Source organism: Manacus candei, unplaced genomic scaffold (genome assembly GCF_025592945.1).
Source record: "Manacus candei isolate 608988 ecotype Guabito, Panama unplaced genomic scaffold, ASM2559294v1 h1tg000049l, whole genome shotgun sequence".
In the NCBI taxonomy this organism is placed as follows: domain Eukaryota; kingdom Metazoa; phylum Chordata; class Aves; order Passeriformes; family Pipridae; genus Manacus; species Manacus candei.
The window spans coordinates 612126-625670 of NW_026138097.1; the positions used below are offsets into that span (position 1 = coordinate 612126).

At 40.4% G+C, this 13545-nt stretch overlaps 1 protein-coding gene across 10 annotated transcripts in view; it reads right to left on the minus strand.

Annotated features, from left to right (window-relative positions):
* Positions 1–560: 560 nt before the first annotated feature.
* Positions 561–13545, minus strand: part of HECW1 (HECT, C2 and WW domain containing E3 ubiquitin protein ligase 1) — a 258654-nt gene continuing 245669 nt past the window's right edge. For all 10 annotated transcript variants that reach the window (XM_051799421.1, XM_051799422.1, XM_051799424.1 and 7 more), the window contains 4 exons: positions 11979–12125; positions 10460–10574; positions 9026–9224; positions 561–1052 (listed from right to left, as the gene is read on the minus strand). In XM_051799421.1, coding sequence (XP_051655381.1) covers positions 941–1052; positions 9026–9224; positions 10460–10574; positions 11979–12125 — 573 coding nt within the window. In that variant the 3' untranslated portion in view covers positions 561–940. The remainder of the gene's footprint in view (positions 1053–9025; positions 9225–10459; positions 10575–11978; positions 12126–13545) is intronic.

Below are 13545 nucleotides of genomic sequence, written 5' to 3' on the forward strand. Positions count from 1 at the left end.
GGAAAGGAGCATTTTCAACATCAGAAAACAAAGATCTGGTAAACAGAACCCAAGAGTATTCATAAGAGTAGAACATTCTTCTTACTTCCCCTTTTCCTTGTCATATACAATACTAAGGTAAGGGAGCCTTGTCCTTTATGCTACATAATAAAACATCCTTCTTGAATGTGCACAACCTTGTGCTTCTTGTGTGGTAAACATTACAATGGAGATGCCCCTCCCAATATATCTGAAGTGCAAGTTCTCTCCAGTACTGGCAAGCAACAATCATAACAATCACTGTTATGCTTTTTGCATTGCATTACAGGTTGGGTTTTTTTAATTTTTGAAGGTCATATCTGCACCATGTATCTGTGCCAGTTCCAGCTGATGCAACTGATCATGAGTTCGTGTATAAAAATTTCAGTTTTCCTCACAGATGTCTCTCAGATGGACAATACACACAGGGAAAATAAGGATGGATGAAGATATATTTGACCAGCTCCTAGTACTGGATTCAACAGTTAAGAAGATGGGCTGTGAATTGATTTTAGAAGATGTGGGTATATAAAAGCTTGGAATGTTTGATGAGGTTTTTTTTTATTTTTTAATCAACGCAGGTGGAAGTAAACATTTATTAACATTTGGTCAAGTGTAGTGTAACTTGCATTTGTATTTTCATTGTTATTAATGGAGGTATGTAGAGATATACAGAAACCTTGAGACAGTTGTTTTTCTATTGCATACAGACTAGCAGTCCATTGGAAACAGAGGATGAAAGCATGAAGGTTAGATCGTAGAGGGCAGCAGTTCTTCATGCACAGCTTTTGTTAATCTTGATTTTTTTGTTGTTGTTTTGTTTTGTTTTCAAAAATAAAAACATGGGAAACCAAGATCAAATGATGGTGGACAGGAAACGTGACATCATCAGCCATAAAAACACCAAAAGTGCCTGAACCCCTCATTCAAGTCCAAAGGTGCTAGTTTCTTCAACAGCTGTCAGCAGCTTTTCATACAGCATAGAATATGAGGGGTAAGGTGGAAGATCCAAACGGTTGAAACATGTATGTGCCCTGCAAAAGGAAAATAAGCTACATGTTAAGTTTAATCTAAAAAACTTGAGAAAATAATAACTGAGAAAACTTGATCCTACTGAGACTCAAAACATTCAACTTCACTTAAGAGAGAGAAAAATAAATCCCAACTATTAAAGGAAAATCTTTGAATTGCACCAAAATATGAGATGCTGAAATGTATGTGCACATACACATGAATATTTCATAAAGAAGACACAAGCTAAGTATCAATGTAACATCATTCTCTGATATCCCTGCTTTAGATGCTGCAGGGATCTTGTAGGGATCTTGATGGAGAAGAATGCTGGAGGTCACTGAGGAGCTGGGGTCTAGGCCCTGATAGAGGGAAAACTTCACTACTATAATTTTAGTTGCTTTGTGATTTTTTTACAAAAAATGGAATTGAGCTGTACATCCAACACAAGCAGCCAGTAAGTTTTGCATCAGTGGATAAGGATAATGTGATGGACTATACTGACAGAATGGGCTCAGCATGTGTTTGCAAGTGAGGCAGGGCTGACTGGTAAAAGACCATTCAGGGATCTGCTAACTGAAGAAGGAAGGCTGCTGAAAATGTTCCTGCAAGTCAGCTGTTGGCCATCTGCTGTAAGTCTGGCCTTTCAATGTTATTTATTTGCAGTAGCCAAGACAAAAGCAAAACACTTTGTGCAGAGCAAGCTGCAAACTTGATGACCATCTCTCCCCCTGGTTTTACCATTATATTTACCCTCCATTACATTTACATTGGCAGCACCTTCAAAGGAAGCTGTGGAATGGGTTCCATGAAAGCCTCCACCTTGTTGCAGCTTTTCTGGCAGCAGCAATCAGACCCAGAGGCAGATTACACTTCACTGTGTGAGGTGCTACACAAATGTGGAGTAAAGAAACAGTCTGCCCCAACAATTCAGCCATTTCAACCGACAGAAAAACTGTAGAGCTTGTTCAACAAACGGGGATGAAGAGGCACCTTTTCATTAAAATAGTTCAAGTTTTTTCAGGCAGCTTAGAGTTTTACATGATGCTAGCAATATTTCTATTTCCTCTTGCTCGCTTGACAAATGTGACTTGACAGAACTGCGCAGGAGGAAACGTAGCCTCAATGACTAATGATGTCTGAACTTCTCGCCCTGAGTATTTTTAGGAGCCATGAAGTTGCTTTACTTCTAGCTTTCTTATCTCATACTTTAATTCAATGCTATTTCTTCAAAACTGATGCAGCAGAGCTATCTTGGAGAAAACTACTTGAAACTGTGCTAGTCATCTCTTAGGCCACCCACAAAGTGGGAAAAACATAATACTAGAAGGTGGGCTGGCCTGAGACTTGTAGATTCAAAGGGAGAGTTTTATCAAGCACCAGTGGTGAATCATTAAAAACAATCAGGCAACTGAAATAGCCAGAGGCATGTAATCTTCACTGCATCACAGAACTTCAATTAGGAGAGCTTTACCATCCTTTTTCCCCTTCTGAATGAAGAGCTGGTCACTCTCAGAGAGAATACAATAAACACAAAATTTGTGGAAACGAGCTGGGAACACTTGAGTTAGTGAAAAAGGAACATTAATAAAGCCATTACTCAATTCATCTCTTGAAATTAAACATGGCAGCCCATGTGCATTATCCACGAGGAGCACTGCACTGTTTATTGTTTATCTCAGCAATCTTGTGGCAGCATAAGTTGTTTCTACAATCCATTGCCAATACATATCAACCACTGGGAGTTAATTAACTGAAGGATTCTTGTAGTCCATTCAGAACATGTCTATCACAGGCAAGACAGCACCATGCAAAGACAGTCTTGAGGGGCTCAGCTGCCTGGCTCCAGAACTGGAAGCAGCATAGCCATGGTGGCTCAGGTGTGGATTCTGCTAATGTAACTTTGCAGAATCCGAAGATATCTGTATGGTACTTAACCATGGTACATTTAACTGTTTGAGACAACAGCATCTCAGACGTTGCTGTTGTGCATCCTATCGTGTGGTGCGGACATATCCACAGCCACTGACTCTGATGTTTACTGTCTTGCAGACATTCATCTTGACAGATCATTATCCATTTCATTTCATGCTGATTATGAAACAACCTTGCAATGCTGTTGACTTCTAGTTATCCTTGACCTAGGCAAACTCAGAAAAAAGATAATTCTTTTAATTAATATGAGGTTTGCAGAAGTGGACTCTTCTATGGAAGGTCTCAAGCAATTTACTGTGGGGAGAAACTATTACAAAGAAAGGGAAAAAAGTTAACGTTTCTAGAAACACTGAAGCATTTTGCCAAGCAACACTCTCACGTTCACCACTTAAACAACTTTACAGAAAAAAACCCTTTCATTCTAAAAAATGTCATCAAATTAATTAATGAAAAATTATTTTCAGGAGTACGATTCGGGTTAGGTTTATACTTCTACCTACGTATGGTGCAAACCACAATATATTGCTAAAGGCAAAGCCTGAGTTCAAATTCTGGTCTGTGAAACTAATATGGATCTACTGCAGCTTCAATGATGCCTGTGAAGCCCACCCAATCTTACAAAAAGATAATTATGTGCAAAACTGTCTATTTTACATTCAGCAATGGGCCTAATTGCTTCTTTGCTGCAAAGGTTGTATCTACTCGTGTAACTGCACAATATACTCTGCTTCACCTGAAATGAGAGAGAAGGTTGACTGGGACTCCTTCTCATTCAGCTTTCCCTCTCTCCTCAGTATTGCTGTGCATACTGCCTTTGCCTCTTGCAACTGAAAGCTGAAACATTTATTTTCCAAACTGGACTAAAGCTAAATTGCTCAGTCTCTAGTATGTCACATCATATGCTGTGTGATAAAGCAGTACACAGGCAATTAAGAGTCAACAACATTTTCCATAATATTTTCCACTGTTGCCTAACTGTGCCCTGTCCACTAAAGGGGTAAATTACTCCTGAACCATGTTGGCCTCCTACTACTCATCCCAGTGACAGTGTCTACAGTAAGCATAATTCAGGGGACACTTGCTACATATACTGGGGTGAAAACATTACATTAGGAGTGCAAGAAACAGTCACAGCAATAAGAAAATATTTCTTCCCTTGATTAAGCCTTCTACCACATAAGCTTGGTGACATTTGAGAGGGTGTTCAGGGAGTGAGAGGTCTGGAATAAGAATTAGATTGGTAAGAGCTTTTATGGGAAGGATTCTGGCTTCTCTAGAAGAAAATGGAAGATAAAGTCATGTAAACCAACTCTGACCCTCATATGCCCTCATCCTCCAGTAAGTAAAGCAGTAAATGGACCACTTAAAATTTCATTCCTCTTGGCAGACTGTGTTTATTGCTTAAAGTAGTTATGGTGGGCTTGAACCTTTAATCTTGCTCACTGTTCACAGTACTGTGCTATTTCTCTTCTAAGAATTCTCTCTAAAAATTATAAGCTTTTAAGACTTTTGCATTCTTCTTTTCTTTGTCACTTCCTTTATTCCCCATAAAGATGAGAATCTAAAGGCAGTAAAAGTGGGCACAGAACCCCTTAATTATAGCTTGAACTCTTCAACTAAAATAAGACTCGCATTCTAACATAAACATGCCTGTCAGGCACAAACTGGGCAGCTTTCCTTTTCACCTTGCTTTCTTTAGATGAACCCACAAACCCCTCTTTGATCAACCTCAGAACCCACAGGTAGCAATTTTTGTTCCTTTTGACTTATTTGCTGTCTGGGAACCAGTGCTTAATAGATGAATGTAGATTTGTAGATAATATTCCTGTTTTATGTGAGAAAAGAGGACACAGAAGAGGGATGAAAGATAAGGAAAAAGAAAAGACAGCAAAGCCCATGCACCCAGTCCACTGGGGAAGAAGGAAATTTTGAGAATAAAGTTCTTTGTAGTCCCATACAATCTGTCTTAGCTGCTATATGGGATTCTCTGGTGATTAAATACTTGATCATCTAACAGAGAGGGACAGAATTCTCTTACAAAAGTTCAGATATTTACTAGCACTGGTAATTTGTATCATATATAACATGCATTACTGTGCTGAATGAATATCTCTTCTGATGAAAGGGTAGTTGCAGCTCAGCACTGTTGGGAAAAGTGACCTCATTGTGTCAGATGTGATTATTTGAATCACTGCAATACATTCTGAGGTCCTTACCTAATTGACACTCCAACAGACATAACCTTGGAGCTGACAGGAGTTTTTGCCAGGTGAGGAGCACAACCGGAAGATGGGGCAGTGGCATTTGTAGGCACTGAACACTTTTGTGACTGAGAATTTTAAAAGAGGGAACTGTTGCCTCCTATAGCTGTAGTAGAAAGCACTGCCAGTTCTTTGTACAGCTTTGTTTTGGGCTGGGAGTTCCAATCCCACATCAGATGAAGCTATGATGTCCCAGCTAGAAAACCAGTTCATTAATGTTTGGTGGGTAACAAAAAAACAGTTCTTACAGAACTACTGCTAAAACTACTAGTTCAGTCTAAAATATCTGCATGACCCAGGAAAGGTGAAGAGAGGCTTCCTGCTTCAGAAGAGTCCAGAAGAATTCTATAACCATCTCTACTCAGGCAACAGTTACAAGAAGTAAAACATGTAACTCCTTTATTTTGGGGCAAAAGTTTGCATATTAGATAGGGAGAGTAAAACTCAACTGTGATGAATACGATTGAACCTGTTATTTCATATGACCTGTTATTTCATATTCATATGTTTGGAAGAAACCCTGCTGAAGATTTACACTGACAGATCTGCAGACTGACTGCTGGCAGTCTCCTTGGGACCTGCTTCAGGGTCATTGTCTGGAGGTTTGGGATTAAAGCAGCGTCTCTGAGCTGTACTGGGCCTCAGCTTTCTAACATGTGTGGTCTCAAAAGTAAATATAGATAGGAATAATGGTCTGGCACACATGCACACCACAGAAATAAGATACAAGTGTTATCTTACTCTTAGAGGAACACATTACACCACAATTACCCTGTTCATGACAGGGGAACTGGTACTGATGAACAAACCCACCAATTTAGAATGAAGTTACTGGATTCTTAGCCTTCCTGAAAAAGTCTTTCTTACCCTCAGTGCTTTCAAGAAGCACTCTAGGTGTCATGTATTAGTGGTTATTCTTTGAAAAGTGTTGCATTTTAGAAACTTACACCATGCCTCTTTTCTGGGAGTGCCATGTTGTTGCTGCAAGTGCAAAAGCATAGGTGGTTTAGGTATTATGTTAGGTATTGCATCTTTGCTCACTATAAGCAAATGGTAGTTGCATGCTCCATTGCCAGAGTGTAAGGACAGGATGCAAGGGAGGTTCACCTAACTACTTCAGCCATCTGGAGCAGAAGCAAGGGAATACAGAAAGAGGCCTGGACTCTCCTTGTAGAGCTAAAAGTTCTCAATGCTTTGTAAAGCAATTGAAAACTGAAAGGCCAGACTAACCTATCCCCAGTGACTATCTACCTGGATGTCAAGAAAGCCAAATACATCCGCTTCCATAATATCTTTCAACACATTGCATTTATTGAGTCACAGACTAAGAACTAAGGCCACTAGAACAACTATGCATAAGCACATAAGCAACTAAATTTGATGATTTCTAAGACATGAGAAAGCTGGTGTTTTTTTTCCTAGGACTTTGAAAACATGGAGTGACTCTCACTGCGAAACTGTAGGAATTGTTGAAGTGACGAGGGAATTTGTTGTGGTTTATTGTAAACAGCTAAAGTTAGTTACACTCACATCACAGGGCCCAAAAGGCCTACAGGATATGACATATGTTTTTTAGCCTCTAAGTCTAAGTAAGTACAAAAATCTAAATAAACATGAGCAAACCATAAACAGGCATATAAAAAAAGTTTTAAGTAATACTCATTTAGTTGCTTAACTAAGGATTTAGGGAACCTCCAGGCTTAGCCTGTGTGTTTTATGTTATTTCTTAACACCGTGTATACTTGGCAGCAGCCCATAATTTTATAAAATGCAGGCAATAATTCATGGTGATCAAGCTGTGTTTATTCCCCAGGAGCAAGTGTTGTTTCTTTTTCCTCTGGCCGAAATGAATGCAGAGCTCTAAAACTTCCAAACATTGCTACCAACTTTCACCTGGAAAAGAGGTCTCTTTCAGGGAGAGCAACACGTTCGGTGATCAGCAGACAAACATAAAATTGTTAATGTGGATATCTCGGGGCTAACTGAATCTAGGTCATAAGTAATGCCTAGGTTCACAAAGAAAGTTAAGCAGAGCAGAAAGAGGCCAATTACCTTTTCAGAACTTGACGGGTCAGCCCAGGGCATGTTCTGTGCACGTGCCAAGGTCCACCCTCCCCTCTCACCCCTTTCCACCCCAGAAGGAGTGCAAAGAGAGCTCTGCAGAAATGCTGCACAAGTCTGTGACTGCTAGTTGCTGACTGTCAACAGGCAGGAATGCCCTCATTAAGCTCTGAACCTCTTAGATAGAACCAGGCTATATATATTCTGCAAATGAGGATCCAGACTATGCAAACTTGCTTTTTGGCTTTCTTTCCACACTGTTGGCTGAAGCTGGGAGTCATCTCACTGACCTTGCATGTTTTCATTTGTTTTTAAATCTAACTTTCATGTAGGCTCTAGTTCTCCATATTGTCTCTATAGAGTCTTTGTGGTAGATGGACATAAATCAGAATGTACCAGGTGTGACTCAGCTTAATAATTTTAAAAATCTGTGTTCAGGTGGGATGAACTGTTCCTTAAAAACACTTACTTTCCTTTCCCTAACTTTAGAGGGAGTCCACATAAGATGTCAGCTCCGAATGCCTGGTGATATAGTGCCCTGGTCCAGTTCCTGCATCTCCCCACTGAATAAACATGGGCTTGAGCATGGACTAAGAGGGTGATCAGATTTGGAATTTGCCTCTCTGGAGGACTCTGGAGGTTTACTCAAGTTCATGTCTTATAGCATGTTTCTGGGTAAACAACATGGACAGCAAGTAATGAGAAAACTGGACCAGACCCTTTGTTAAGTGATTGTCTGAATACATTTCCAAGGTCTGCGCATAGAGATATTTGCTCTGTGCCATGGAAGTGACCTCCTTCGGACTGCAGCTGAAAGCAAATGATAGGAGCAGGGAGACAGCATCCTTTGGAGGGCAAACGTGATGTAAAAGGGCCACGTAGCAAAAGTGTCTCAGAGGTGCTGAAATGCTGTGTAATGTCAATGGGGCAGAGCCTCAGGCAACTGTAAGGACATTCAAGAAAAGGTGACTCACTTCAGTGAGAAAGGATGAGTGCTGGTCACTCATGAAGTGGTGAGGCAGAACTCAGAGTTGAATGTATCACTGGCTGTGCCAGGGCTCTCTTGGGTGGCCTTAAGCAAGTCAAACCACCCCTCTGTGCCCCTGTCCCTTTGTTCCAAAAAGGAAGATGACCCCTCCTTTGGGAAGCACTGCCAAGTCTGTTGATTCTGTATGACATTATAACTCATTTGCTCCTAGTTGGCTGACTGAACTAGATGTAACAAATTGGATATTATCACCACAGGGTCTGATATCCTGTCACTAAGATTCTTCATTATGTAAAAGGGGAACCATCAGAGCAAATGAAGGGATTATGCTCAGGTCTCCAGCCAAAACTCAGAAACAGATTTTGGCTTCATGTCTCTGTAAATTCACAAGTATTTTTACTAGTACTCGGGAAATAAAGGGATCAGAATCAGTTGACACGTTCCTGCTGGTCTGGATTTGTTCTAGAATCAAAATAAGAGAACTAGGTTTGGATCTATGGAAATCTTTATCTTAACCATTTCCAAGGATTCCAACTAGTTTAAATTGAGCCTGTAAATCAAAAAAGGTAGCAAAAGAAAACACTTTTCTCTGAATATAATTACAGAACAAACTGATAATTGTTTCTCTGTTGGTTTTTTTTTTAGGTGTCCTTACTGCATTCATTATCTTTCACTGGCAGACAGATGCAACAAAGTACCAGGTCTACCTTTCTCACAGCAATTCTGGTACAAACTCCCAGCTGGGACATACCTTGGGAGGGAGGTTATTTTCCCCCATTTCTCTATACAGAAGCGCCGTAGCCCGTTGCTCCCTCGGAGAGCAGCAAAGCCCTCGTATGGCACGCTGGATGTTCCTGTGACGAACTGTAACAGCCGGAGCCTCTGCTCGTTGTTAAACCTCTCCACTGCTGCCCAGAACCACCGTATTACTATGTGTCCATCATGGTAACCTAAACCAACAAGCAAGAGAAATTAAAATCGCGCCCTCCTAAGTGGGAAGTGCAACACTGAAATATGTTCCTACTGGCATGGGTCAGAAGATCTACTTAAAAGATCATGACCTAACAATATACCTTGTTCTTCTTGAGCAATAGGTCCCAGGTTCCATTTTGTCCTGGCTGTGGATATTATAATATTACTAATTAATTTCAAACCCTGAAACTCAAATATATATTTGAGGTACGCTAGCCTCTCACAAATCCTTTGGCAAGAACTGGTGTTACATGCATGAGATATTAAAGACCAATTGCAATATGCCACACAGTGTGAGTCTTAACAACTTAACAATTTCTCATTCCCAAATAAATTCTCTTTTGGATCGCAGTGGTGTTCGACATATGGAGAGGAGTTTGCTGCCACAAGCCCTTCCCTGGCAAACTTCCCACCTGAGGGGCTCTGTGCCTTGGTTTGTGCTAGTGAAAGCCAGCATAAACCCAGGCTGAATCTGTTTCAATAGCTAAAGAGAAAAAAAGTAGGAGAATAACTTTGGGGATCAGCTGTGCTTGTGGTAAGCTGTGTATTTCAAGGTAACACAAAGGCTGGGCAGTGAGCAGCAAAGACTGAAACCTTGTATTTCAGAGGAGGATATGTCAACCTCAGGGACTTTCCATTTGTGGTGCAGAACTGGTGGACTTTACACTTATCCATCATCCAAGACAGGCTGGATAAATCATACTCAATGTTTAAAGCAAAACCAGGCCAAGCAGTAGAGAAGTGATATAGTTTACATTAAGAGGGGACATTCAAGCAAGATCTGTATGTTGTTGAAGTGTAACTGGGAACTATGAAATTCAGCTCTTGATTTCAGCTCCCTGCTGAAGCTAAGAGGACTTGTGAAACTACTTTCAGTGAAGCCAGGAGTTCATTCACAGTCATCTAAGTAACTTTTAGATCTAATACTGCAAATCCCTTTCAGTCTTTAATAGTCAAAACTCCTGCTAAGTCTGTAGGGACTGAATGGATAAAATCTGGATAGAAACAGCAGAAGCAATTTCAGTACTATTACACCTGTTGATCCAAACCTGACATCTTATTTGTTTTATTTCATGAGTTATTCTTCACAATAACTCTCTGAACAAAATAAGGGCATTTTTCTTACGAAAGACAGAAGGAAAAGATGGACCAAGTCTTTCATGTTTTAGACTGAACCAGTCAAGATATTAGTAAACATGAGCAGGCAGTTTACCTCCACGATATTCTGTGTTGTTCCTCCAGTCATTGAGATCTATTTCTGCAGTGCCAGCTATAACCAGTTCCAGTTCTCTGGCATCAAAAACAGAGACGAGCCTGGAGTCTACAACCTAGAACAAAAAACACTTGTAAGCACAGTTTCAGATGGGAAATAAAGCAGATGCAAAGTCTCATAAACCTATGGCTCTGATGGCCAGCTGTTTATTGTGACGAAGTGTGCAAGCTGACAGCTAACTTCCACTCCTCTGCTGATAAATCTGTGCTCTTCTTCAGGGAGTCTACTGATGAAGGACGTCTGTTCAATGAGCTGCAAACAACCACCACACATGAGAATTGGCCAGAATGAAACAATAAAAGTGACAGGACATAATCTGTGCAGAACATTCTTCATTGTTACATTCATTCTGACAAGTGATTTTGATAAAGCCTGGATTCGTAATATGGACAATTTATTTTGTATTTGTTTCACACTGGAATTTGATTACTATTGTGTGGGAGTGCCCTCAGGTCTTCATCCACTGAAGATGCAGCTAAGGTTCACTTCCTTCATTGTGTGAAACCAAAACCTTTAATGGCCTGTAACATTCACAGGGAGAAAAAGGTAGCTAACTATACGCACATGTTGTAAACTGCATGGAATCACTCAGCCAGACCCTTTCCACAGAAAAGGGTTGACCAAGTCTATGCAGCCACAAAGCCACCCTCACTGACTTCCACCCCCAGTAAATTTGTCAGTGCATGACTGCTTAGGTCCATTAGTAACAGTATTATTCTGCATGTCCATTATATGCTGTTTCATTTTCCAGGCTTGCCATTTGTTTCCCTCTTTGAGACAGACCTCAACTTCTACTTAGATAGCTGCCAGGGCCAGGGCAAGATACATGATTCATGAGGGGCATATGATACATGAGGGGCAAGAATAGGTGACTGCATGGGCTGGTCAGCAAAGCCACAGGTCCTTGTAGCAATTCTAACAATATCCAGTCCTTGTAGCAGCTCTGCCAGAAGGATGTTCTCAGATCCAGGTCTTCATCAAAGATAAATGAGGAAAATCCAGGGACAACAAAGAAACAGCATCCATGAATACCAGCCAGATAACAGCTTGGACTGCACTCAAGGACCAATTTTATTGGAATGAATCCCTAAAGATACAGTGTGTTCCACCAGCTTCTCATCAAAGTATACAGCTTTCACAATCTTCCTTTGTAACACAAGAGGGTAGAACAAAATTTGCAAATGACTACTTCTCTTACTATGTGAATGGAAAGCAATGTCCTTCTTAGCTCTTGATCATAATGCTTTATTATAATCAGAGTACACATTTCTTTCCTTTCTTCCTTAATGCTAAACAAGCCATATATATACAAGGTCTCCATCTCTACAGATCCACGAATCCTTGCTGTTGTGTCTGTTCAGCTCTTTCCTAGGGTCCCGATGAAGCACAGTTTAACCATGGGTGTAATCTCATTCAGATGAGGAATGGAAGACTGTGGCAGCATCGTTTTGTTACTTACTTCATAGAAGCCACGGACCAGGGCCTCTGTTTGCTGAACTACTCCTCGTTCCACTCGCCACTTAACCATCCTCTCGATGTACTCTTTTTTGTTCTTTTCTGTCACTGCTGTATTTGCCCCTCCAGATTTCAACTCTCTCTCTGTCACCTGCAGAACAAAGATAAACAGTGGTGTAGCAATGTATGGATCATATTGTGTTTTAAGCTCAAGGCTATCTAAGCAATGGTACAGGAAACAACAGGCAAGGATGGACAGTCTTGGAATAGGCAGACTGCTCCACTAACTGGAAGAGATATCTACTTGTGTCTCAGGCAACAAGCATTACCCTTCCCCAAGTGCTAGTAAAAGTGTTTACTCAGAAATTCCAATAGCCAAAGAAATTATCATAAAATGAATACTCCCAGTACACTACCTAAAACAAGACCTGTACAGCAGCCTTGCACAGAAAACAAATAGTCACTGTGAGATTCAGATTTTTGTATCAGCCATCCAAACCTGAGAAGTGTTTGTACTGTAAATAATTTTTTTTAAAATCAAGAGCTAAAGCATTTCATTGCATTTTAATGGTTAATTTAATTGGCTTGGGTTACTAAGACTTGAGATTGAGAAGGGATTTAAGGAATCAATCTGGATTCCATTCAGCAAGCAATACTCCTTCTCCCATGTGACAGAAAATAATATTTATCTTCCAATTAGTTTCACATTCAATTCAGTGGGTTTAAAAGGAAGAATGTTTTGGTCTCCTCTTCAGTTTTCTGCTGCTATAACAATGATGTCTAGCACAGATAGTAAATGGAGTTGCACAAATACATATTCATTATTAGTATTATTTATATTATTATCTATTTATTAGCCCAAGATAGCACAGACAGTATTTAGGTCACTTTACTTGAGGGACCTGTTATAATATTATGAATTAAGGAAACACTGAATGAGTCATCTAATCTGCAGCTTTGTTGAGAAACAGCAAGAACAGGTAAGGTTGGATGGAATGAGTTAGGAATTCTTAGGTGTTTCAGGTTAAATTCCCAAATGTAAATCACTGCATCACCATTATACAAGCAATGCTGCATTATCCAGAGGATAAGACTCTGGCCCAGCTGCCATGTTGTATTCTTCAAGGCTGCGTGGCAATAAGACACATCTGGAAAACCAAAGACTAAACGTTGTCCGGCTTTAAGCACAGCTGTAAGTCCAGATGTTCTAAGTCTCCTGCAAGATCTCCCACAAACATCTAGACAAGCTGGCCATTTCTTCAACTTCTCATTATCCATATGAATTCAAATACAAGAAGTTCCCTAGAACTGGAGGCCTGCAATCAGTGTCCCTATTTTTCCTTTCTTGTTCATAGAAGTATTAACCACAGCTGTGAGCTAGAATTCAGAATCAGGTTTCAGAGTAGCAAGGAGACATTTCAAACAATCTAGCTCATCCCTTTTACCTGACTGGAGCAATAGCCAGGGCTCAAGTCAGGCTGTATCCCCATACAGAGTTCAGAGACAGGCCTAAAAGAACACTTTCTACTAGGTAAAAGCATGAGAAACTACTTTGGGTCACAAGTAACTGA